The 27,779-nt window shown below is 36.7% G+C and overlaps 1 protein-coding gene across 11 annotated transcripts in view; it reads right to left on the bottom strand.

Annotated features, from left to right (window-relative positions):
* Nucleotides 1–27,779, bottom strand: part of Nrcam (neuronal cell adhesion molecule) — a 278,463-nt gene that overhangs the window by 56,372 nt on the left and 194,312 nt on the right. For 9 of the 11 annotated variants that reach the window (XM_013024020.1, XM_013024022.1, XM_013024021.1 and 6 more), the window contains exons 5-13: nt 25,031–25,227; nt 23,511–23,633; nt 19,806–19,976; nt 19,229–19,285; nt 17,417–17,528; nt 14,460–14,644; nt 13,094–13,225; nt 3,165–3,308; nt 1,292–1,403 (exon numbers count right to left, since the gene is read on the bottom strand). In XM_013024020.1, the coding sequence (XP_012879474.1) occupies nt 1,292–1,403; nt 3,165–3,308; nt 13,094–13,225; nt 14,460–14,644; nt 17,417–17,528; nt 19,229–19,285; nt 19,806–19,976; nt 23,511–23,633; nt 25,031–25,227 (1,233 nt within the window). The remainder of the gene's footprint in view (nt 1–1,291; nt 1,404–3,164; nt 3,309–13,093; nt 13,226–14,459; nt 14,645–17,416; nt 17,529–19,228; nt 19,286–19,805; nt 19,977–23,510; nt 23,634–25,030; nt 25,228–27,779) is intronic. The other 2 variants (XM_013024026.1, XM_013024031.1) reach the window with 1 other exon arrangement.

Raw genomic sequence — 27,779 nt, 5'->3', positions numbered from 1 at the left:
CACTCTACCACTTGAGCCACAGCACCACTTCCGGCTTTTTTTTCTTTTTGCTTATGTGGTGCTGAGGAATCGAACCCAGGGCCTCAGGCATGCAAGGCAAACACTCTACCACTGAGCCAACTTCCCAGCCCCTAAAGGCTGCATTTTTATTTATTTATTTATTTATTTGGGTCGGTCATGGGGTCTGAACTCTAGGCCTGGGCGCTGTCCCTCAGCTCTTCAGCTCAAGGCTAGCGCTCTACCAACCACTTGAGCCACAGCGCCACTTCCGGCTTTTTTCTTTTTGCTTATGTGGTGCTGAGGAATCGAACCCAGGGCCTCTGGCATGCAAGACAAGTGCTCTACCACTGAAAGGCTGCATTTTTAAAGAGATTTTGATTTAAAGTTTCAGGAAGAGCCTTCAAGGCCACTAAAAATTATATTATTGAAAGTAAGAATACAAAATATTCAGGGTAGAAAGAAAAAACATGAATATCAGATGGCAGAAGTAAAAAGAATCAGGAAGAGATCAAAGTCAATTATTATCTTAATGTTAATCTTGACACCTTTACTATGAATCCTGCACAATTGTGGGTGTTTCTTTTCTAGGTGGTTAAGGTGGGGACCTAAGAAGATTTCCTTTAATCTTAGACTTGTCCAGCACAGTGCCTGGGAACTCACAGACCGTCAACAAATGACTGTTTCCATTGTCCCCAGTGGTCTCACTCACTCATTCTCAGATGCTGACTATCCTAGCTTTGTTTCTTCTGGCTCTTTTAGAGCAAGCAATCTAGCAGCAGTAGACTTCTACCAAAGGGAGATTGTCTGAAATGGGGAGAAAGAGGACACAAGAGTGCTTGACTGGATTCAAGTCAAACTATACAGTGGGAGAGGTACTTAAGGGGAAAAACTTGTGGTAACAACGTCTGTTTTCTAGCTTATAGAACCTTACCCCTATCCCACATGATATTTTATTACCAAGGAAACAATATCTCCTCACCAAATGGTCCCTGTAGTCACTATTCATAAAATCTCAGGTGATGTCCAAGGCCTTATAAAATATAGTCTTCAATTGAAAAACAATCATTTACATAAGCTTTGTGATTGACTGATTGTGCTCCTAAGATAGATGATATATGTGAAAGCACTTAGCACACCGCAGGTACTTCATAATTATCTGAAGGAATGAATTCATGAATAGTATGATGACTTGTACACTATTATTTCTCCTGCTTCTCAGCAATAAAAACATAGAAATGAAGAATCATTAAGCAAACGTAAGTACTAAAACACAAATGAGGCCATTACTTACCACTCAATAGTAGGCAGAGGAGACCCAAAGAAGGCACAGTCTAGCAAAGCAGGCCTGTTTGCAATGACCTGGTAGAGTGTATTTGCAGACGTAAGGATTCGTGGTGGCTCAGCTAAAATATTTTAGAAGGTATAGTAAATATTAGAACACATTTTAGCTTTACAGCATCTTCACTGTACTTGATGTTAAGGTCACTCAGATAAAATATTTTAGAAGACATAGCAAATATTAGAACACATTTTAGATTTATAGCATCTTCACTGCACTTTGTGCTAAGGTCATTAAAATTTATGGTAAAGCACAACTAACATGTCTCTCTTTTGTTCCTCATCAAGTATGATATTACCCATCACTCAAGGTAGTAAAAACATGGAGTTTTTTCCCCTCTTCTTCATGCTCAACAAATGACTCAGACATTCTTTAATTACTGATTGACATATCCTTGTTTTCTATGAAATAGTGATTCCCCTGCCCCTGATGTGACTTTATCATTTTTATCCCTAGCAAAGGGTCTGACTCAGTCAAAAGCAATGGACATGTGCATTTTGAGGAATGATGACACATTATCACCCCAGTGGGTAGAGATGGATAGTACAGAGCTTGGAAGCTGGCAGAAAAAAGTAGGGTGATGAGTGTAGTGACTGAAAAATAGAGGAGATTTTAAGAAAATGACAGAGTGAAGAGACAACCTAGAGAAATGGAAGAAAATATTTATATGCAATACACCCTACAAGTGATTAATATCCAAAATATAAAAGGAACTCAACAATCCATTGTATTCAAAAATACTATTCAAAAATGGGCAAAAGACTGAAATACACATTTCTCAAAAGGAGACATATTAAGTGATCAACAGGCATATGAAAAAATGCTCAATATCATGAACACAAGATCAAAGAAACCTAACTTTAATCACAATGACCTGTCCCTTGATATTTATTTGAAGGGCTATTATAAAAAAGATAAAAGATAACAATGTTATCTTTCTACCCTAAAAAAGAAATAGATTCTGTCTTGGATGAAACTGTTGTTAAATGAAATAGGCCAGATCTTACTCTTAGGCAGATTCAATAAAAACTGAATAGAAGACAGTGATAATAAGACACAGAAATCAAAAACACTTCTGTACCACCAGTATCTTAAATGCTTAGTTTTTCATGTGATCAATGACCTTCATTTCAAGTACAAAGAGAAAATACCAAATATGATTAGTTTCCTGGGTTAATTTTGTTTGAAAAAGAGACATATTAATTTTAAAGTGGTGAAGTATAATTTCTGGTACCACGAGAACAATTCTCACACAAATTTTAACCAATATGTTTTTGATAGCTTTGCCCACACAAAAACCAGTGTTCACAGAAGGCAACCATTTCAGAATGTGCTTGTAAATGCCATAATTTTCTGAGCATATTTTTGCAGTTAGAAAAAGGAACACTGGTGACTTGTATAAAGGCAAAGAATCATGATTCATGTTTTATTTTTTAAAATCACAATGATGAAATTGTTATTGAATTTAGCTTCTAAGGATAAAAAAGTGGTAATACCTACTTGTTAATAGCAGATAAATACCATTTTACTTTTGAGTGGTTCAACACTTAGTCTAACCATCTGTGAATGGAGCAATCTGATGATCTGATTACTCCTATGATGAAGAATTTGCCATTATAAAAAAACAACTCTGTTATGGAAGAACATTAAGACTAGAACATCATTATCTTTTAGGGCATGGCTTGCAACTTTTCCACCTTGAATATATCCTTTATAGCTACAAGTAATGTGCTTTGCAAGCAGTAAATGCTCAACATGTTTTTGTTGAATGAGAAAACACCAACAGACATTCATTTGCCATATCTTTAATAAAGGGAGAGCTTACCGAGCACATTTACAAATGCATTTGCCAGTAAATACCCATACTCATTAGAGGCATTGCACTGATAAACTGCACTTGATCTTTCTTGAACATTTGAAAAAATAATGGTGTCACCATCTATTTTTCTGCTGGGGTCATCAGGAGCAACTGTTTGGGTTGAAACATAAAAAAGCATATGTTTATTTCTCAACATGTAAAAGATGTATTCTAAACATGTAAATCTACATTATATGTATAGGACAGAAATGTAGGCTGAACAATATACTTTGGTAAGAGGGGAATCCAGGCAGAAACCATAATTTGTGTGTGTGAGCCATTGCTGCCCAGCTCCATTATATTTTTGTCCTCAGAATCTAGTTACCATTTAGTGCTAACTGGATTGTTCTGTAATACTATTATTTTGAGAGACTTAAGACAAGGAAGCATAAGTATATGTGAAAAATGCAGAAATTCAGAAAAAAACCAATGTTTTGTTGAAAAAGAGGCTGTTTATTGATGAGACAAGTTAATTAACAAAAGAAGAAAGCATCAGATATTTTAAAAATACAGAAGCAATGTACTCATCTTACTCATGTAACTGTAACCCCTCTGCACAGAATCTTTACAATAAGATAAAATTTAAAAAATAAACAAAGAAAGAAAAAAATACAGAAGCACTCCAGCTCATCCAAACCTGTTGTTGTTGTTGTTAATTTGCAGTTTTGTTCTTTTTGTTTTCAACAGTCTTAGAGTTTGACCTAAGGATCTCATATTTGTTAGCCAAACTCTCTCTACCATTGGAATTATTCTGCAAGTCCTTTTAGTTTTTGTTTTTAAATTTTGGTGGTCCTTGGACTTGAACTTAGGCTAGCGCTCTACCACTTATGCCGCAAAACACTTCTGGTGTTTTCTGAGTAGTTTATTAGAGATAAGACTCTCACAGACTTTTCTGCCTGGGCTAGCTTTGAACTGTGATCTTTAGATCTCAGCTTCCTGAGTATCTAGGCATAAGCCACTGTTGCCTGGTTAGTCTTTTTTATTTTTGAGAGTCTTTATGCCTGGACTAGCCTAGACTGTGATCATCCTATTTGTGCTTCCCTGCATTGTTAGGATGACAGTGTACATTGGTTGAGATGGAATCTCACAAACTTGCCTGCCTTGGCCTTGAACTGCAATTCCTGCATCTCTGCCTCCCAAGATTATAGGTTTGAATCACCACACCTGGATCAAACCTGTCCATTTTAAGAACCTGCTCTTGAAATAAACAGATGACTAAAAAAAGTGCATAAATAAGTATTGGACTGGTAATTAAAGTAAGGTTAAAGACATCTTTTTCAGCTAAATCCCTTAAGTATTTAAAAAATGTTAAGCCCAGGATTGATCCTTATTGAGGAGGGATAAAACTGATAGGTAATAAAATATGTGAGGATTTAGTCCCAGGCATGCCCAACCATTTCAAAGTATTGTGCTGTTACAGATGAATTCCCGTGTGTGTGTGTGTGTGTGTGTGTGTGTGTGTGTGTGTGTGTGTTTGTTTGTTTGTGTGAATGTTAAATGCTAGGTCATGACCTTACGTTGTCTTAATAGTACACTCTCCATCATGTAAAAACTGAACTAGCTACCTTGAAAGTAGGGATGGGAGGGGGAAAATGGGGGGGAATGATGGAAGGGGTGACATTGATCAAGAAACATTGTGCTCATAACCTGACTTATGGAATCATAATCTCTTTGTACAATATATTTTTTTAAGTACACTGCCTCAGCATGCTGACTAAAATAAAAATGAAATAGCAGCACCTCTTTCTCTGTAACTGTTCTTGGTAATTTGAAACTAGTTAAGATAACTTTAATTCCACTCCAAACATCCTTTCCTTTCCTTTGGTGATAGGAAAAGAATATATATCTGAAAACATATTTACCACTGCATTGAGACTCTTTTATCACTTTGTAAAAAACATATTTGGTTTTTATGTGGTTTGTTAAAAGTAAACCAAACTGCAGTCTTTCAATCATCCTTGTTTTATTCCAAGTACTTAAAGCATTGTGCTTTTGCATCTGGTAATAGCTTTCTATTGTTGCTTTAACAACTTATCACAAACTTAGTGGCTTAAAATAACATGTTTACTACTATTCAGTTGTGTAGGTTTGGAGTCTGATATATGTCTTACTGAGCTAAAAACAAGTACCAGCAGGGTCAAATTCCTTTACATAGGAAAATTCAGAGGAGAATTTATTTCTACTTTCTGCTTCCCACATTCTTGAGCACATATGTCTTCTTCCATCACCATAGCCATCAATGTTGCATCTTTTTAATCATTCTTCCATAGTCATATTTTTTCTGACCATAGCCAGAAGTCAAATATACCACTTCTAAGGGCTTAAGTGATTAAACTGGGTCTGAATCAGATAACTCAGAATAATCTCCAAGTCTTGAAGCTCTTAACCTTAATCACTTATGCTAAGTCCCTTGGGTCATATAAGGCAACACAAGGGACTGCTATCTGCCAGTCACAAATTCTATTACATTTACTATCTGAACATCTTACAGACGTTTCAGGCAAGAATATTTCTAAGTCATATCACAAAGTTTAGAACAACTTCTTAGCTTCCAATGACTATGAAAACTCCAACTCATGTACTGATTAAATGCCTTCATTTCTGAAGAGGTACAATAGTTGTTCTTATGAAAGTATTTGTTCAAAATTCTGATCACAACCAACAACTAGTTTATGAAATCATTTTAGAGATTGCCGTTTGTTCAGCTACTGATGTGTTGTGTGAAGATATTTTGAATTGGCTGCTTTGCTAATATCTGCTGTTCTTGCCTGTAAATTGTTCAAATTTGCCCTAAAGAAGACAAATTGAAGTCATAATTCCATCAACAGGCTATAGATTTCATAATAAGAGATAGCTGAGGGCAGAAATGTCACCCTACAGCTAATAGCTGCAGCAGGCGACCTGAGAATGTGGTATATATCAGGGCAATCCATGTTCCAGTTTTTGCAAGGTAGCATCTATTGCATAAGAATGTAACTACACTCAACACTACTACAATGCCACTTAGAAGTGGTTACCATAGTAAACTTTATGCTCGTACTTTGGATTTGTTTTGCTGTTCTTGGGATGGTACTTGTATTTGACTCAGGGCCTCATGCTTGCACTTCCAGTGCTGCTATGTGTTTTTACTACAAAAATAATAAAAAAAATTCAGTGACCATGATTATAGAAGAAGTAGCAGCTCCAGACAGGTGAAAGGATACGTTAGTCAACTGGAGATTTATCCATCACAAACATAAAGCCTTTCTGTAGCTCAGAGTTGCATTGTTTCTTTGCTATCAACTATTTGGGAAAGATAATAATTAGCTGAAAGACATCTGACTGTATTTGCCTTACATGTGCTAAACAGAGCAGTCTTCAATATTTATTTTTCACAAGATATTTGGGAATAAAACAAACTGTACTTTAGGCTCAAAAAATGAATTATCAGATCCCTCTCCATCGAGTTGGGGTGACATTTTCCTTAAGTACTTACTAAAGAAATGCAAACAAACACAGGGACTACCACAGTGACATATGGTGGCTCTCTTGGTAGCTGGACTCAGAATGAAATCATTAGTGTAAAGACATTGGAAGTCTTTGGACACTATGTGCAGGCTACTGGGTAGGAATAACTTATTAGCTTGCAAACTCTAAGTTGTCAAAAAGAATAATTAATTCTGGGAACATCAACTTCATTTGCTATGAATGAACACTGAAGGAAGAAACTGAAGAGCACAGCATCACCACATACTGCTTCAAGCCCCAAGGTTAAGTTCCAGAACCAGGATAACTTTTATAAAATACTTTCTCTTAAGCTAATTCTCCTAGCATGGCTTAAACTATACATGTTTCCAAATTTTAGATAACAAGAATAAGAAGAATAACAATACTACCTTGCAAGAATATAACACTATCAATCTTTAAAATGTTTTCACATTTAACAGGGCACTCATTTGTGGCTCACACCCGTAATCCTAGCTATTCTGGATGCTATGATCTGAGGATGGAGGTTTGAAGCCAGCTTGGGCAGGAAAGTTATTGAGACTTTCATCTCCAATTAACCAGCAAAAGAGCTGGAAGTGGAGCTGTAGCTCAAGTGATAGAGAACTAGCCTTGAGTGTAAAAAGCTAAGGGATATCACTTAGGTCCTGAGTTCAAACTCTAGTACCCGCACACATACGCACACACAAAGGGGACAAAATGTTTTTACATTGATTGCATAATTTTATTTATGAAATACATTTAATTAGATAGCATCATATGCTTTTCTGATATGAAAAACTACAGGCAGGAGCACTTAATGCTTTATTTAAATGAGATTAATGCTCAGATTCCTGAACTGATCAATTGTATAAACAGTTCCTGGAATATAAACATTTGAGCATAACATAGGAGTAATCTTTGAGGGAAGAGCTGAATTTTCTGTTTACATCTATTTATTTACTCCATACACTCTTAAGAGGGGATACAATTGATCCCTTTACCCTTAAGAAAAAAGAAGATCCAATCTTAGGATTGGATCAAGGCGTGGCTGTCTCCCATGTGTTACTGACAATATGTAATTGTAGCAGTAGATCTGTCCTTCCCCATCAACTTTGTCTCTTTCCTTCCTCACATCTGAGAGACAAAGGGCCTTTTCACATAAGAATAGTACATATTCCATGTAGGAGAACCTGAGATCTAACAATTCATAGTGGGGCATTGGATTGGGAAGAACTCAAGATCTGTAACCAGTACTGTCCTGATTCCTTATGAGACTGGGACAGGAATTGTGGTGTCTGTCCATGGTCTTGATCTTGGGGACCACCACCAGGATGACTTTCTTGAGAAGAAGACAGAAGGAACTTAGAAACCTTCATAAACATGTGACTCTGAAGTTCTGAAAAGTTGTCTTCCTGGGGGTAGTAGAGAAATAACTTCACCCTGTCTTGTTCATAGCAGGTTGTTTTTCTTTTTGGTCCTAGATTCTACCCTACATTCTCTCAGTTACTGCCAATCACATTGTGATCATGGTGTTCTCTTTCAGCCACTGGCTATTACAGTTGTGTTATTTCTGATATCTATAGATGGTTTAAAAATAGTGGTTTTGGGCTGGGAAGGTGGCTCAGTGGTGGAGCACTTGCCTTGCATGCTTGAGGCCCTGAGTTCGATTCCTCAGCACCATATAAGCAAAAAGAAAAAAACCGGAAGTGGCTCAAGTGGTAGAGCGCTAGCCTTGAGCTGTCCCTTGAGGGACAGCACCCAAGCCCAGAGTTCAGGTCCCACGACCGTACCCGCCCCCCAAAAAAATAGTGGTGTTAAGGAATAAATTCCATATTCAATGCAATCTTGTTTTTCTGTCTCAAGGAAGACTTTACACAACCTGGAGAGGTTTGGGGAGGGAGGAGACACAGCTCTTGAAACCACTGGAATTCCAGCAGGTAATCCTTCCAGTTTTATAAGACACTGGGTTCCAGGTCTGAAACATGCATTCACAAATTGGTATCACATTTTTCTGGCAGAATCCAAGTCCTCCCTTACCTTAATCCTACTTCTCCCCGTACAGTACCTGTGTGCACCTGGCAAGCTAGCACCTGCAGAGGCAGAGAAAGCAGTCGACCTCCTCAGAAAACTGCCTACAAATGAGTGGTGGGAAGCTGTCAGTATGTGTGTTGACTACATCTCTATTGTTTGGCACAGAGGATAAATCTCAGGCACCTGGCAGGGAGTTAAATGGCTCTCTGGAACCATAGAGTGTTTTCTAGGTCTTTACAGTAGTCTACCTGTGGTCTACCCACAGTTTCCACATTCTGTTGGATGGAAGGTGTTGACAGTAAGCCAGCTTGTGCCCTCAGCTAACTTTTGGGGCCTACTTACACTGGGATCCAGTGTATTCCACTGTATTCCACCGTGCACTGGGCCATCACTCTTGGTCCTACCTTTTTCCCTTTCTGCAACTCTGTCATCCTTCCTCAAATGGTCTAGCACTGCTGGATGCATGTTTAGGATGTGTAACTTGACAAACTACAACTGAGAGACAAGCACCAGTCCCTTTTTCCCAAGATGGTCTCCAAATTTTAAAGGGAATTCCACTTACATCTCTCTTAATTCAGCAAACTACTAAAGAGGGTGGAAAGGGGAAAGGCACAAGGTTCCTTAAACTCCTACTGCAGTTTTTTTCCTTCCTCACTTTCGATTTTGGATTAGGGTAACACTACAGTGCAGGAAGACATTCCCTTTGAACTTTGCTGTTTTAAGACTCTACTCAGAGGTCACTCAGCAGAAGCTGTGCATGCACCAGGGTAAAGGTGAGCACAGCTATGCCTGGGCAGTGTCATTGTGTGGAAAGCAGTGTGGGGACCCTGCCAGTCCATCACCTTTCATCATGGGATGTCTACACAGTCATCCAGCTTGGTCACCTTCAGGAAAGCTTCAGTGACACTGGCATAGACACACAGCACCTGCCCTCAGCACTCCAGGTTAGCCTGGCAGGATGGGCTTCCTGCTGTGCTGCCATTTCTGTCATATCCCCAAGGGTCCACCAGACTAACTGCTGTGAGGCACACCAGAGATCCTGTATTCCATATCTTCAGAGACTGTAGAATCCACATCATACCTGCTGGGTCTCCTTTTAGCTGTACCAAGAATACTTGTGGGGATGGAAGAAGATGTACTGATTTGGCATCTGATTTGAGAGATTTTGTCCCAACTCTTTCTGCTCTTGACTTATAGTAAATGCTCTACCTTATCTCTTCAGTCATTTCTTTTTTCTTTTTTTTTTCCGGTCAGTTGTGGGCCTGAACTCTGGGCCTGGGCGCTGTCCCTCAGCTCTTCAGCTCAAGGCTAGCGCTCTACCACTTGAGCCACAACGCCACTTCTGACTTTTTCTGCTTATGTGGTACTAAGGAATCAAACCCAAGGCCTCATGCATGTAAGGCAAGCACTCTACCACTGAGCCACCTTCCAAGCTTCTCTTTGGCCATTTCTAAAAATAGACCATTGGCAGTTGATCTCCCTACCAATTTTGTATAAAGGGGAGTGTCTGAGTGCATTGTTTTTCTTTTTTCCCCCTTGTGATCTCATGCTCTTGCTTAGTTTTTTTTTCTGCTCAATTCTTGGTGCTCTATCACTTGAGCCATGCCTCTGTGTCCATATTTTTGCTGGTTAATTAGGGATAAGAGTTTCAAGGATTTGACTGCCTGAGCTGACTTTGAACTATAATCCTCAGATCTCAGTCCCTAAGAGGCTATAAATGCATTTTTAAAGCTCTTAATACCTCTTAGAATACAAAGTTCCCTCACAGTTGCTGTGATTCAAGTGTTTGTGTTCCTCCAAAATTCCTATGTTGAAACACAGTTCTCAAGATAGCAAGAGATGGTGCTTTTGGCAAGTGATTAGTCTACAAGTATGGCTTTACTCTCATGAATGGTGCTGGTGACCTTTTATAAGTCTCAAGGAGACTGCTTCCTGTGTTGCGTGAACACCAGAAACCAATCCTGTAAACTTCATTTTAGTCTTCCCAGAATCCAGAACTGTGATTCATAAATTCCTGTTGTTTATAGCTTACCCAGACTGAGGTACTTCATTACAGAAGCAGGAACAGATTAAGACAGCTGTTTTAGAAGGCTGATAAACAATCAGGAAGAAAGATCATTCTCATTTTTTAATTTCCCATCTCTGTCTCAATTTTCCCTGCTTAGGGCTGCATTCTGACTGCCAAGCTTGACAAGTTTATCTCTTCAACCTCCTTTATTTCCCACCCCCTCCACACTAAGAGGCTATGTGGAAGTTCTCTTCCATTTGTCTATTTTGCTGAGTCTAAATCTCAGGAGTACATTTAACCTTCCCTAAGTCATAAAGAACCTCTGAGCTGCAAAAATCCATGTTGCAGAATTGCTGAGTATGCTTCATCACTTACTGCTATTCTGTATGCATCCTAAAAAAAATTAAAAAACAAAACCCAAAACCATATATCATACCATAAAACTGCTTCTGGTTCTGGCCTTGCTTTCACTTATTCTCTCAGTTTTTAAAAATACTGTACTCATAATCGCCTAAGAAAGGCAGCAGCTTCTTGAAACACAATCACCAAGTAATATCTGCATTTTTTTCCTGATCCTGATTATGGTTAAAATTGGGAGAAGAAATAAACAAATCTTACTACTGCCCTCTTAGACAATTTTCTCCCAGGAACATACTTCCTTTCACGACAAACACAGGCTACCTGACCCAAAGCATCTGATAACTACTATATTTTGTGACACAAACTTCCAGTTAGGACTCCTATAAATAATCATTGGACAAAGTATAAATGCTCAGCATAAACCTGCAGAAGTTATACTTTTGATGAGAAAGAGGTTCTTGTATATGTTAAATCTATGGACCATTTTCTGCCCCATCCTAGAGGAAAAGTCCATTTCAGAAAGGTCAGTGCAATGGACCATTTGGTTACATGGAAATAGAACTGGTCATTGATTCTGGCCTGGAGAGAATCAGGAGCCAAGTTGTTCTCATCCTAAGCCTGAGATTGTTTTTGCTATAAGTAAAGGACATCTTTGCAGTTGATAATGACAGTGATTCGCAGGTAAGTCTGAAGCTGCACTTGAAGTAGATACTTCAATTTTCTGTGTGACTATGAGAACTCCAAGAAGGGGAAATTGTTCAAAGACACACCTGTAGTTAAGAGGTGGCAGAGCATGGGAAAGGAGAATGACAGCTGGTATTAGTGAACTGTCTGCTTATGGCCATGGCTTAGAAGTCAGGCATAATAATGTACAATTCCATTTTAATTTTTTCTGGGGGCAACAGTTCTGGGGTTTTAACTCAGTGTCTCACATGCTAAGGTAGGTGCTCTACCATTTGAGCTATGTCTCCTCAGCAGTCACTTTAGTTATTTTTTCTGGTAGGGTCTTGAGTTTTTGCTTGAGACTTCTTGAACTATGATCATCTGGATTGATCTCTGCCTCTTCAGTAGCTGGGAACCAGTCCATTTCTAACTTTTTGAAGTTTTTCCTTTGCTGTGATTCCCTTCAAATGTTTCAAGACTATTTATTCTCTTTTTTTTTCTTTGAGACAAGGTCTTGCTATGTAGACAAAGGTGGCACTAAATTCTAGCTCTTCCCATGTCAGCTTTCCAAGTGCCAGGACTAATAGGCCTGGCCACAATGCCTGGTTTTATAAAACTGGTCTTTGCTGCGACTTTGAGGATCAATGGAAAGACCTGTGGGCACACCTGGGGATCAGTGAGGGTAGCACAGTGGCAGCTTAGAAACACTGGCTAATGAGTACCAGCTCTGAGTGGAGCACAGAACAAGGGTTAGAATAGGCTAAAGGTGACAAGCATAGCAGGAGCCTAAACATCACTTGAGGATCATGTCAGCAGTACTGCAGGAGGGAAAGCTGGAAAAACATTAAGCATCCTGAAGAGCTCAAGCCAGGGGATGTGTCAAATAGCATGGAGACCTCAGATGACCTGAGAATTTGGGGGACATCTGGGTTAGGTAGGACTAAAAACTTTTTAAGGCAGAATGGCTATTACTTCATATACCAGCCATAGTCAGTGGCTCTGTGCTTAGTCTCCCTGCCCATTCGTATGATTCCTCTGATCATCAAAACATCTATGTTGAACAAAGAAGATAAGCTCAACTTTTTGGTGAAATTTATTTTTGACCCTATATTTTTTCCATGGTCCAGGTTAAAAATATATACAGGAAATATTGCTGAGTCTCAAGGAATATTTTAACACAATATTTTAACAGCATAAACTATTCAAAGTCAATGAATCTAAAGGCGATAATAAAACTCTACAGGTAATTTTGTGCCTCTGTTTAACTTATGGATGGTTTTCTCCCTTAAGCTCAACTATTTTATTCACGGCTGAGATGTAGCTATACCTTGAAAATATCTTGCAATTAGAGCTAGTAAAAGAAACTTACTTTCTATTGGGACTCCATTCGTTAACCAGCTAATTCTGGGTTTGGGGTTGCCATTAGCTCTGCAAATCAGAGATCCATCCTCTCCAGGAGACAGCACAAGATTTTGAGGTGCCACAATCCAGTATGGAGCCGCTTTATTGAAGTAATAATAAAGAGGCAAAATTGAGAATCAGATAAGTATTAAAGCAAAAGAACACATTACACTATTTTAATAATAAATGTAAGCATTTCATAAAAACTTATGTTACATTTTGAGTGATTAGTCTTGCAAACGATGCTTCAAAGAACTCGATTTTCAAAAGCATATTTTAAAAACATATGAATTTAAATTATAAGCCCTGAAGAATATACAACATATACAAATATAAATATAAAAACACACATACAATTAGGAATCAATAATATGAATTTGAAAAAATATGTTTCCATCTATCCTTCATTCCAATTCCTATGATGATACTAAAGTTGTCAAAACAAGAAATTAACATTGATACAGTACTCTTCACCAAACTATAGGCTATTAGAATTGTTCCAGTTTTTCTACAAGTGTCTTATTCTATCCTAGGATCCTGTACTGGATGACACATTACACAGATCTATTAGGTATTCTTAATCTCCTCTAGTCAATGCAACTTTTTTTTTATTTTACCTTATCTTTCATGACCTTCCATTTTTGAAGAAAATTAGTTACTTCGTAGAATGTCTTTCAACTAAGGTTCACCTAATGTTATGATTAGCTTAAAAAGGCTTAGGGTTTTCAGAAGAATATTTCAGTATAAGGGACCCTTCAGGTTACACCGTAATGGGGAATGCATGAGTGTAACATGACTTATTGATGACGTTCATCTTCTTCATTTGGTTAAGATGGTGTCTGCCAGGTGTCTCAACCACATCACTGCTCTCCTGTATTCCCCACTCTGCTCATCAGCAGTGGCTGGCTCATTGAATGCAGCCCACACACAATAAAACCGAAAGTAAGCGAATCCCCTTCAGGACGCAGTTGTAAGCAATCAGTGGACATATATTAAAACTGCCCCAGTGATTAATTCAGGGTGGAAGGAATACCATGAAACCTATGTAAATATTCTACTTCTCTTTACAGTTTTACCCACAAAATTTAGCATTCCTCCTTGAATCTTGTCTGCTGTATTTATCATTGTGGAATAGCAGTTGTGATTTTTCAAACTTTCCTCTCCCTTCTATATTTATTAATTGGAACTCATTGTGAGGAAGACTTGAAGGAATAATATTCTAAGTATATTGCCAATACCTAAGAGAAAAGATTCGCAGCAACATTATTATCATTGAACAACATTATATCAGAGGTATATTAAAGAAGAGGAATGCATCTGAATTGATGATATACCTTTAACTGTGACTGAAATAGTATGATGAATGGCTCCCAGTGGATTTTTTGCTATGCACTGGTAATTTCCAGAGTCTGCTTCTGAAACATGAGTGATCTGCAAGGTTTTCTTAAAGTTCCGATAAAATGTTCTGTTGACGGGTAGTATTCCATCTTCTTTTATCCAGTAAATAATAGGAGTTGGACTGATAGGACAAGTACATAATTATGTTACACACACACAAACTGCAAGTTTCATGCAAGTTAATAACAAATTCTTTGTGTAAAGATCATGAAAAATGTTTGGATATTTTACTTGGTATCATATTATTTAAATAATGTTCAAAACTTACACTTCAGATGATAGATTCTCATTTTCATATTTTCAGAACTATACTAACTTAAGGTTCACCATAAACTTGGACTTTAATAGTTCAGTATTGCTACCATGAGTTTCTTTACTGATTTAATTTTTTGTTCAAAGTTCTAATCCGTGAAAAACTCCAGAAGATTTTTACTATGTTAACTAAGAGAATTATCATTACATTGATTATATATTTTCATCTACCAGAGTTAAAGCTATCCAGTGACAGAGCCACATACATATCTCTGTCCATGGACTTTATATACATATTTACATCTTTTTTTTCTTTTTGTTGGTCATGGGGTTTGAACTCTGGGGCGCTGTCCCTCAGCTCTTCAGCTAAAGGCTAGCACTCTCCTGCTTGAGCCATAGTGCCACTTCCCATTTTTGAGTGGTTTATTGGAGATAAGAGTCTCATGGACTTTCCTGCCCAGGCTGGCTTTGAACTGTGATCCTCAGATTTCAGCTTCCTGAGAAGCTGGGATTATAGGTGTGCTTATACATATTTACATCTTAAATGGGTGAGCTTCACTATCTTATGGCAGGCTGTTGATGTGAATCATATGATTAAAGCATTAGCATTCTTTCCTAAATTAAAAAATATTATTATAGCAATTGATAGATCAAATTCATATAGCACTTTCATTAATGGTGTTTCTTATGAACTTATGCAAAAGGGATGGCAGGTGAGAAGCCAGAATAATGCTTGGAGTTAGATCTTTCTCAGTTTCTCTTCCACCGTGGATCTCTGACCTTTGGGGGTTTTAGATTCCTTTGTTGCTTTAATGGGGATATGGAAGCTTGACATGATCTACTAGTTTTAGGAAGTTTTCATGAAGGCAAAATAAAAATTTGTGGTAACACAAACATTTCCTAAGCACTGAAGTATATATAAATCACTGAGTTATGTGTTTAGAAGGTAATGATGAAGAAAGGGTGGCCCGGGCCCTCAGACTGGCACAGCACTTGTCATTAGAAATATAAGAAAGATTAACTGATGTGTCTAGCATTAGTTTTGTTTTGTTTTGATAATATATTTGATAAAACAGTTTCTAAAATTAAAACACTGAATATAAAAAGAATGATATTTCCTTATTGCTAGATAATTTGTATTTCATATGATCTGAGGTGAAAAGAGAACAAAGGAATAAAATGCTATCATAGTTTACATCTCAAAAATCATGATTGCTTTGGAAATCTACTACTCTACTGCGGGTGTTAAGAATTAGGAATATTTTGATCCTAAACCTTTCTGGATTGTAAATGACAGACTTCAATTTTGGTTTCAACTACATTCCAATGTATTAAAATTCTTTCAGGAGTTTCTAACTCATCACTATATTTTATATAACATATTGAACATTCTTAGCTAAAAAGCTGAAATCCGAAGTATTACAAATCTTAAAATTTCTTGAGTGTCATCCACATGCTCAACTGGTAAAAATCTATGTACAAAGTCCAAAATCACAAAATCTGAAATACAAAAGCTCTTCTGATCCTAAGCATTTTGAATAAGGGATACTCAATCTGTATATACTTGTGGAAAGACTGAGTTACTGAGCTGTGTGGATAAAATCCTATTCTCTACAGCCTGGAAGCTGGAGATCATAAACAACTTTCTAACAAAATGATGAAAACTGGAGGATAATTTTTAATTCTTGTAAGGAATTATATATATTATGTGTGTATGTATATATACATATTTGCTGGTTTTCAGTCTGAGGAACATGTACAGTGTGGTTTCCTGAAATGTCCAGTAGAGGCCTCCATGTGCCTCCTGAAGAAAAGTTATTCTGGATCCAGGAAAAAAAAATGACAGCATTGAGTGACCAGGTCAAAGACAGTAAGCTGAAGGCCACATGTTTCTGGTATCCCACTCAAGGCTGTCATCAGATGTGCTTATGCCAATGCACTTGCTCTGTGTCAAGCATTACTTGAGACCATGTAGAAACTTACTGTCACATGGACCTAATCTAACAGTTGCTTCTGTGTCTAGGTAAAGTCCTGTAGTGCTGTCACAGGTACATCATCTGTGAGATGTGTAGAATCAGGGGTTGGCCTAGTGACTTACTAATAGTAAGTAATAAAAGAAGCATAGTGCTAGTTCAGAGGAAGACTGTATAATGCCTTGTATTATATTGTTAGAATAACCCAAGGTGAATCTATAAGAAAATCATAGCTAACAATCTAATTCTCCCAACCAACAAATATCAAGAGACATGAACCTATACTTAAGCTGCCTGTCAGATGTTTGAGCATGCTCAACCAAGCTGCCACTACCTATTGGCCCTGCTAGACAAATGGTCAATAGTAAATAAATAGCTATCACTTTAAGCCACTAAATTTTGAGCTCATTTGGTGTAATTCCCTTTGCCAAAACATAGCAGCATGAAGAGATTATACTTACTCCAATATGAAAATTATTATATTAATAAAATATTTTAAGAATAATAGGAGAATCAGTCTACTTTGACAATAGTGACTACATTTTTCTGGATGTTTGTGGAATTAGTAATAGAAGACAATGGTTCTACCTATGATGTTAATTAATGTCTCTTCCCTACTCTCCTATATCTTGATAAGAAAGGTGTGTCAGGACAAAGTGTTAACTCACAGGCCTTCTGCAATGCACTCTAGTGAAAGCACATTTCCTCTTAATTCCTCTTTGCGACTCGCATTGCCTTCTGGAGTTAAAAATGTTGGTGGCCGCTCTCTACTTGATTTAGCTGTAAACAAGAAAATCAATATGCATGAAAATTACAAATATGTGTTTCAAGGATCACATAGCTGTCATGAAAGACGTCTAAAATTCAAATCCCACTTCAAAACCATTTAACAGTGATTATGAAAGGTGTTAAGCTATACAATCACGTTCTCTGCCATCACTCTCTCAGTGAACTAGGAAAAGAAACAATTTTGGTTTTGCAAGCTCTTGTAGTAGGACTATGAGAGTTCCCAAAGGGCTATTTTTCTTTTGTATATTTCTTCAATTCAGGTTAGGTTTTTAAAATGAATTTTTCTGTGGAATGATAAAATCTCAAAATGTCAATACAAAAAGGAAAATCACCTTATCAAACTACACATCCCTTAGGATGAATATTCAGGTCAAAGTAAACATTAACTATCTTTGAATGATATTATACTTTTTAGAAAGATATTGAGAATTATTTTGGTTTAGCCAATTCACCAATTAATATATTAAGATTCCCAAAGTATAAGACTTATGGAAACTAAAACAAAAGTTGAAAGGTTCTTAGAATCTTGTTTGCCACAAATTAGGAACAGTAATAGAGTAAAACTGAAATCAGTTATCTTCTCATTGATTAAAAAATAAAGTGTCTAAGAAACCTTTGGAATATTTATACGGGCCACCCTCATTTTTATGGGCTTTTCCAAAATACAGCATTATTTCCTGAAGGCCTCTTAGGAAATTGTTTCAGTTAGTATCAGTATCTTAAAGTTCTATGTACTTCACACTTTTCAAGCTTAAATAAACAATATATTTAATGCTCACCAATTCTACCTTTGGTAATAATAGAATTATTCTCATTTCTAAAAAAACTTAATAGGCATTAAGATAAATTGCTTTTCCTAACAATTCAGAGACAGTGGGGGAACGTTATTCCTCCAAAATCATTTTGGGAATGGTTGTGAGGGCCATATGCAATAGAACAATAAAATAAAATCAAGGCATGGAGTTGAGCCTTGTTACTGATGATTCTGTAATGTTAATCTCTCAAGGTTGAAAAAAAATCAATGCAGTAGAAATTCTACCTTATGGATAATTAAAAGATTTCATATCTAAACCCTATTATTTTTACTATTCTATAGTCTATATTCAAGAGCCATATTTTTCTTAAGAAAATCAAGTCCTTTTCACTTTAAAATAATAAAATTAAATACTCAATTTGAAAAAAGTTTAATCCCATTGACTTGATTTCAAATAAATCTAAGAAAAACACTGTTGCTGATAATAGTGAACAATATCTCATGAAAATGGATGGGAAATGAAATGATTTACTATGAAATTCACTTAATGCTAGTTGCTGAAGTATCTGAGTCAGTATCCGAGCAGATAAATCCACTCAGTCAATTCTTGTTTAGTTCAAGAGAGTTATGAACAGGACACAGAATGAAAAATACAGCTCTGAACATATATGAGAGATTTTTTTCTAAATTAAGTGAAATGGTCCTTTACATGAAAACAAGCTTCACTATTATACATAGATCATGGAAAATGTTTTAGTGACATGCTTGAAAGTTTATAAGCTAAATTTTGTAAGGAAACACACATTTACACTAGTGGTATTAGACATGTAACTTGAAATTTCATAAAGAAATAAAGTTAAATAGCCATGGAGGTGGAGTTAGTGAACTAAAGTCTACAATGAAGGAGAGAGTATCAGTTACAATCACCATAACTCACCACTATAAAACTCAGTGTCACTCAAATTAGCAGCTAGAGTGTCATTCAATTCATCCACTGAAATAAACAGAATATTATGAAGAGGGCATAAAAGTGGGGAGAAGGGTCAGAAATTGTTGGGCAACAAAAATAAATGAATACAGCTCTGGTAAGTGCATTACCTGCCAGGTAGAAACAGTGCTTTCCATTGTACCTGGCTAACTCATTAATTCTCTAAGCTACCCACCCCCCATAGTAATGTGTGCACCTATAACAAGCAGCAGGACTGCCAATAAAAGACACTGTGGGGCATAAAGCACACACTATTGCTAAGAACAGCAAGTGATTCAGAAGGTTACCATGGAAACAAGAAAGGCAATTGTAGCAAAAAAAGAGTAAAATATAGTATTTAGGGTATGCATGCTCTTTCTAACATTTATGTCAACCCTTTATCAATCATTCAGTAGTATTTTCCTGATCCATGAATCTGTTTTCCTCATACTTAATAATTAACATGAATACTTGATATAATTAACATGAATACTTGATAATTTAGTATGTAAACATCTCTGAAAGAGATGCAGGAAGCTAAACTTACCTGAAATCACCTTCACAGATATAGGTTGCTTCTGTTGGATGGTCTGAGTGTGATTAAATCTGGCATAGCAGATATAGTCTTCACGGGTGTCCTCTGGGAGGACATTGGAAAAATAAAGATCTCCATTTAGTCCTTGAGAAACCCTCTCACTTTGTGGAAGTCTCTGAAATGCTGGAGGAAGGCAGAGAGATACCTAGATCATCCTGTCTTAAAGTGGCTAATCTCCAAACCAGCAAGACAAATATATCACATGAATACAAACACACGCATAATTTCTATAAAACTCCTAAATAAAATTAAACAGCTATTTTTAGATCTGAACTCATCATTTAATGGAAAACTAGGCAACAAGTAGGCAGTTAACTATAAGGTTTAATGTTTATTTCTGTAATCTGTCCCCAAGAAGCCCCCCAAAACACCTCAGTTTCCCTTACTTCCTCTACTTTTTCTTTCCTGAATTACTTCCCATCTTCAGACATAGTACATCTGCTTGTCATATGGATGTCTTATTACTTATGTCCCCATACTAGAAGTTAAGCTCCAGGAGGACAGATACCTTTTTTCTACTTTGTCTACTGTTGTAGCTCTGGAAAAGTGGTTGGCCCTTCACAGGAGATCCTTCAAATAGTCACAGAAAGCTCACATAAATAAGTAGCTAAGTAACCTGATGACTTCCCAGAAACTATCTGGCCGTAGGCATAAAGGGAAGCTTTTCTTTGTGGATGAAGGATGCAGGGAAGTAGAACCCTCTGGAGCTTGGTGGTCTATATGCAACACTTGCCCTGGCAAAATGTGTCTCGCAGTTCTTGAGTCAGTTCACAGGGCCTGAACTATGACAGTTCTTTAGCTCTGAAGTGAGAAGGAGGCAGAAATGTTACAATCCCCTTGGCCTGGGGCTAAATGTTGCATCTTCCAGCTGAATTTCTTCAGTCTGAGTCAACCAAGTATGTACTTCCTCTGGCAGGTGCCTGGTCTAGTGTTGCACAAAATGAAAGTTATGGCTAAAAGCCTACAGCTCCCTCAGGCAGGAAAAAAAAATGATAGAAACACAAGTCAGAGCAAAAAAGAACATTGGCCAAACACATTAATCAAGTTTTTGGTCAAGGTAGGGCATTGATTAGTACTTGCCAATTCCTTGTTTAAAACTATTAATTCTTCTTGACAGAAAAAGCAAGACATTTAGAGCTGGGCATGGCTGTACAGCTTGCAATCCCAGCTACTGGAGAGGCTAGTTTGGGAGATTGTGATCTCTCTCTGTCTTTGTATCTCTGGAGGCAGTAGGGGGAATTTTGACCTTAGGGCTTCACACTTGCTAGGCAGATACTCTCTACCTTTTAGGCTACAACCTTAGACCTATTTAAGAATTGGTTTTTAGTTAAAATTTTAATACAGTCTCATAGTTTTTCCTAGTTCTATCCTTGAACCATGACCTTCCTACCTCTTCCTCCTGAATAGCTGAGATTTATAGGGTTATACCACCATGCCTGGCTTGATTTCAAGTTTGAGGCCAGCCTGGGCTGCACAGTGAAACCATATTTCAAAAAGTAAAAGAAAGAATGTACATTTACTTAATGAATACAAGTATACATTTGTTATTTATTTGCTACAGACAAGTGTACATTTATTATCTTTTTTAATCTTATTGTATGTTTTGGGTATTGGTAGAACAGATATAAAGCAATGAGATTTTACGAGGGTGTTGTCATTTTGTTCTTTGAGATTTTTAGTATTACACTTGGAAAACTGTATTCAGAGATAAATAATTTTATAATATCTTCTTGCAAGAATGCTATCTGGAACTAAATTTTTTCTTACATTTCAGATGCAATTGCATGCAAAGGTCAGAACCTTTGCCAGCAGACTAAAGCATATGTGAATGATATAGCCAGCTGTGGAATATGGAGGAAGCATTAGTCATGTGCTTAAGAGATGCTGAAAGTTCTCCTGTGGTATCTCTTTACTAAGCAAATAGGAAGTCACTTTTGAATAAGTGCCAATTACCAAATGCTGGACCTTATTTTGGAAGTGATACTTGGAGAATGCTAGTCTCGTAGGTATAAAGCATTTACTGGATTTGCTACTTATTCTTTTAAAGTCTATAAAAGGTGTAATGTAATGGAAAGAGAAATAAATGTATGTGTTTCCTATTGTATATTTTAGTTAAAAAATTTTTGTGATACTTTCTCTGAGGGGTTTCATATAAGAAGGGTAAAAAATAAAAACAAAATCAGAGCCATAGTTTCAACCCCTGTAAACAGCACCTGTTGCAAAGGAGATCAGGTCTCTGAGACTAGAGTATGTTTTCCATGACTTCATTTCCACCATTCCATCTAGTCAATTCTTATCAATGCTACAATCCTCCTGTTGCCAATCTAGTAACCATTCTCTAGCCACTGGGATAAACTAACCTATTACAGCATCTGACAATTACCACATTTTTCTTTTTTTGCTTCAAGGTCTCACCTATGTAGTCAGACTGACCCCAAACTAACCACCTGCTCTCATCCACTAAATTCTGGGATTACAGGTGCACTCAATTTACCTTCTTGTAGTTTTCCCACCTTGTATCTGGGGCATCATTTTCTCTTTGTTCTTAACTTCCTACCTTGGTGACTGCATCTCTCATTTGTTTTGATGGGATCTCCCTAAATTCTTAGCCTCTGGAGGGTTCTTTCTCAGTCCTGAAAGCTTGGTTTTCTAGCATCTTTACCCACTATCTAAATTCTCTTATCCTACCCAGTGCTCTAAGTACAATCTATACACATAAGTTAGGGTGTAATAAAGGGATGTACACTTAGTAAAGTCCAATACATACTAATTATTATTGGGAACAAAAACAAATAAAATATTAGATATTCATTATATATTCATATTCCACACCCCAAGGGCTCCCAGGAAGTAGCAATTCAATTTTCTGTGGATGAATATCCAAAGTTCAGAGTTATCTCTGATTCCTCTCTTTATCTGCCACCCTACCTCAACAAATGCTAGACCATCTACCTTTAAAATGTATCTAGAATTTGACTCACTCTATGCTCACTCTATGCACCTGTGTCCAAGAAACTTTCACCTGGGTTACAGTAGTGCCCCTAACTAGTCTCTCCACCTTTCTGTTATCCTACATTCTCTCCACACATGAACTGACGTGATACTATTACTGTTTAATTTCAGAAAAAGTCACTCATTCAACGTGTCCCTACTTTATTTAGAGATAAGTCAAAGCTTTCCCTCAAGTCTCTAACCTTATCCACCAGCCTTTCTCTAGACTCTGTTAATATAGCCATTAAAGAAACAACAACAAAAAACATGTCAAGGTGTTGTTACCTTGGGCCTTGTAACCCTCTTTCCACTCAGATATTTAATTACTGGCTTACTTTCTCACTCCTGTGTTTCCTTCATAACATTTATTGTTGACAGATATAGATTTTCAAAATTCATTTGTCTGCTTCTACTCACTTCTGTTGTATAGAATGTAAGCTCAGAGACAGTAGGATGCTTATGTTACTTAGAGCAGTGTCTGGCTCATACACAGTGCTCAACAAAATTGAATAAAGGAATAAAATGACATATTATTATTTTAGTGAGCAGCTATTTTCCTGAGCATCTTGAAAACAATGTGAACATTTTATGGATACCAAGAATATTTTATGACAGCAAGTTATTATAATACTCTTGAAGAAAGAATGCTCTTATTTTAAAACTTACAATTGTCCATCCAAAATATTATAGCTGGTGGTAATCCAATTGGAGGTCTGCAGGGAAGTACTAATGGTTGACCATTTTGAAGTATTATTGGTTCTAGTTTTTCTTTGGTCCACAAAGGTGATCCTATTAAATGCAAAAAAACCCTCAGTTATTATTATTATAATTATTGCATGGTAGAATGAAATGAAGACAGTACTATAAAGAAAAACAAACCAAAGTTTTTTGGAAATAATAACTTAGAATTTATATACATTAAATAATGAGAAAATGACTTTTAAATATAGTGTTAAAGTTTTAAAGGAACAAAAGACAGTGAAAGAAAAAAGGCAGTTCTCATTCCCTGCCAAAGATAGGATGAATTCTGATTAGGGATTCCATGTAGAAGAATTTATACAACTACTACATCAAGAAGACATAAAAGAATAAAAAACAATTAAATTAAAAAATTGTTAGGCAAGCAACTGTTTATCTATACCTTTGAATAGCATACAGTATATGTGCATGTATATGTATATTATTTGTAAGACTGACATGAGAATGCCCATAATATAACCAATAAAGGGATTATAAAATAGCATTTCACAATAAGACAGATTTATGATTATACATGTATATTTACCTAGAAAAATATAAAAGTACTTGAGTAATAGTTATTTTCACATGTGGAAGGACATACAAATACTTTTTTAGTGTGCTTGTGTGTGTGTGTTTGTGTGCACATGCACATGTGTATGCAGGTTCTGGGTCTTGAGCTCAAGGCGTGGCACTACCCCTGAGCTTCTTTTGCTCAAGGCATGCACTGTACCACTTGAATCATAAATCAATAAGTCTCACAGACTTTCTAGCCTGGGCTAGCTTTGAAACCCAACCCTCAAATCTCAGCCTCCTGAGTAGCTAGGGTTATAGGCATCAATTACTGGAGCCTGGCTTAAATGTCTTTTTATTTGTGATTATTTTTCTATAATGAACACATATTTCACATGTAATTTAAAAAGTTCTCAAAGTAAGCACTACTGCAAATGCTCATTGTTCTTTAAACCTGCTCTTGAACGTTTGAGATGATTTTCATACTGACCACTACAAAATGAGCCACAATAGTTTTGTGGTAGTGAGATACTTGTTTCATTTGTTTCCAGTGAAACTAAAATGTTGAAGAGAAATCACACTTAGATCTCTATTGCCCATAGTATGCAAATTTAGTTCCAAGAAGGAATTTTGCTTACAGATAAGATACATGAAAAATAAAAAAGTAAAACCAATGCATGGAAGACACACTTCTGGAAAATTCCACTCTCCATTTCAGGACTTGTATAAAACACACATTGAATTGGCAAAGTATTGGGCTGAGGAGCTTGCTAAGGGAAAATAGAAAGCAATATTTTTTTCCCATGTAAAACAAAGCAAGAGTATTGGAAGAAATACCATAGTTTTCCTGTAATGGGTTACGGATAATGTCATAGATGCTGAGTCCTGGAGCAATACTTTGGCAGGCTCATGTTTGGTTGACAAGTCTTACTTACTAGATGGGCGAATGACAATGTTGTTAGAAATTGCGGCTCCTCGTTCATTTCTTGCTGTACACTGATAGACTCCTTCATAGGTCTCTGCTTTGCCTTCGCTCATGATATTGATTATGAGTGTTCCTGAGCCAGTTTTCATGGTAACCAAAGGGTCTTTATCTATGTCAAAATGAGTCCCATTACGTGTCCAGGAAAAGCTGCTCAATACATGAAGAATTAAGTTTGTTAATGGTCTGGAAAGATAGAATTACTTAAAAAACCAATTCCCTAACAGTTTTGTGGATTTCTAGAAATAATGACTAGATTTTAATTTAAGTAAAAGAATAATAAGCCTACTTCCATAAAATATCACACTGAATCATGACTTAGAAAAAAATGTTCTGGTTATACATTTTGAGGTGCACACCTTTTTTAAAAACAGCTCAAATCTAAGATGAACTAGCTGTTGTTTTTCCTAAGAAGATATAAGAAACAGGTCTCCCAGACATCTATCTTTGAGTTTTATTAACATTTTTGTTACAAACTCCATTCTTCATAGAGTGGATAACCTGTCTATAAAAATGTGCTTTCCTAGGGGCTGGGAAGATGGCTCAGTGGTAGAGTGCTTGCCTTGCATGCCTGAGGCTCTGGGTTGGATTCCTCAGCACCACATAAGCAAAAAGAAAAAAAGCTGGAAGTGGCGCTGTGGCTCAAGTGGTAGAGCGCTCACCTTCAGCTGAAAAGCTGAGGGACAGCGCCCAGGCCCAGAGTTCAAGCCCCACGACCGGACCCCCCCCCCCAAAATGTACTTTCCTTTGAAATATGACACAAAAGGCCTCCAAGGTGTTATCTGTATGTGTTGAAAATTGATCAGATAGATTTCAAGGTACTGAAATAAAAAGTGGAGGTTGAGAGGAGGAAAAGAGTTATAATTTCGGAGGTATACTGTTAGATATTATAAGTGGTAATAAATTGTAAATCTATATAAACTATAGTTTTTTTGATTCTAGAGATGATTTTTATGAATACCTAGAAGGTATGCCAAATTGTTGACTGAGATTCCTCTTTCCCATTTTTATTGTCACAATAAAATCCAATCCTGAAGGAAACATATGGATCTAGAGCAAATCATGTTAACTGAGATAAGCCAAACTCCAAGAGACAAACGGCACATGTTTTCTCTCATATGTGGAACCTAGATCTAAAACACACTGGGATGTAATAAATTGTACAGGACTCTGGGCATTCACACACCGTGAGAGCAAAGGATGATACTCTTAAGAGAGGAACAGAAAGGCACAAGGCCTATATGTATCTGATCATACAAAATAATATTTATGGAAATGAACTCCAGGAAATGGAAACAAGAGGCTTTTTTCTTTTATGATGTTTTATTTTCTTTTTGTACTGTTTGTTCATTTATATGCCTTTGGGAGTACAAGGGGAGGCACAGAAATGGAGGGACAAAAGATAAATAAATGCAGCAGTGGTACTTATTGGGCACTGTGCCAAAAATGAACTGTACAACTTGTGGGTGGGGATGGGAGGGAAAAACTGGGAGAGAGAGGGGGGGAAGGGGTGACATTGTCCAAAAAGTATGTTCTCTTTACCTGACTTATGTAACTCTAATCCCTTGGTACATCACCTTTATAATAACAATAAAAAATTAAAACAAAAATAAACAATAACAAAATAAAAATCAAATCTCCCCTCAAAATCCAACCCAAAACATCATTAGTGCTGAGAAGGAGCATTATAGAGTTGTAGGAGGTATTAAATATGATGTGGAAGGGGAACACCAACAAAGGACAACATATCAGGGCTTTATATGTTAGGAGGTTTTCAATTACAGGAAGATACTGTTTTGAAACAAACCTTTGATAGAGGTTTTGATATATATGGATATTTAGAACCAATTAATTTTTTTCAGGTGTGAGTTTGTGATAGTTTTAGTAAAGCCTGCAATTGACAGACTTGGAAATAAAAGATCTAAGAATTTTACTTCTCTTTTTACTTAGAAATTGTTAAATTTAAACTATTAGATTCATTAATTTTAAAAAGTCATTACAGTTGATTGTTACAGATGAATAATGGCAGTAATAAAACTCTTACATATGACTGCAGTAGTTAGAGGCAATCTACTATGGGACCTTGGATATGTTATCAAGCATGACTAGGCATCAGTTTCTCATTTATAAAATGTATTGGTTGGATTGGATCTTGTAGTGTTTATGCCAAATCCATAGGAAGAGTCCTGAAGTACTGAATCCTGATGACAAGTTTTAGAATTATTTAGTGTGGGAGAAAAGGAGGGAGGGGATAACACTGTTCAAAAAGAAAAGTACTCATTCCTTGACTTATGTAACTATAACCCCTCTGTGCATCATCTTTTTAATAAATTTTAAAAATAAAAGAAATTAAAAGAACCAAACAAACAAACAAAAAAGAATAATTTAGGGTGATTTTAAAGGCCACCGTAGAGGTAGGGCAGTGCATGGAAGTCATCAAATTCAATTAATGCCTTTAATTTGCAACAGATAAGAAAACCAAAGCTCAGAGAATAGAGATTTGCCCATGTCTTCAGACTATTATTTTTAGAACTTTATGAACATTTTAAAGACAAGTATAAATATAGAAATGCAAAAATGTGAGTTTTAAGAGGAACAAATTGGCTAGTTAATTCGAGAGAGAAAACAATAAGCCTATTAACTGCTACTTTAGAAATAGGAACCTAGGAAGTTATCTTCAATATCTTTAAAAAGCTGAAATG

The sequence above is a fragment of the Dipodomys ordii genome, unplaced genomic scaffold (genome assembly GCF_000151885.1).
Source record: "Dipodomys ordii isolate 6190 unplaced genomic scaffold, Dord_2.0 Scaffold72, whole genome shotgun sequence".
In the NCBI taxonomy this organism is placed as follows: Eukaryota; Metazoa; Chordata; class Mammalia; order Rodentia; family Heteromyidae; genus Dipodomys; species Dipodomys ordii.
The sequence above is the reverse complement of the archived record's forward strand: the minus strand, read 5'-3'. Positions and strand labels throughout refer to the sequence as shown.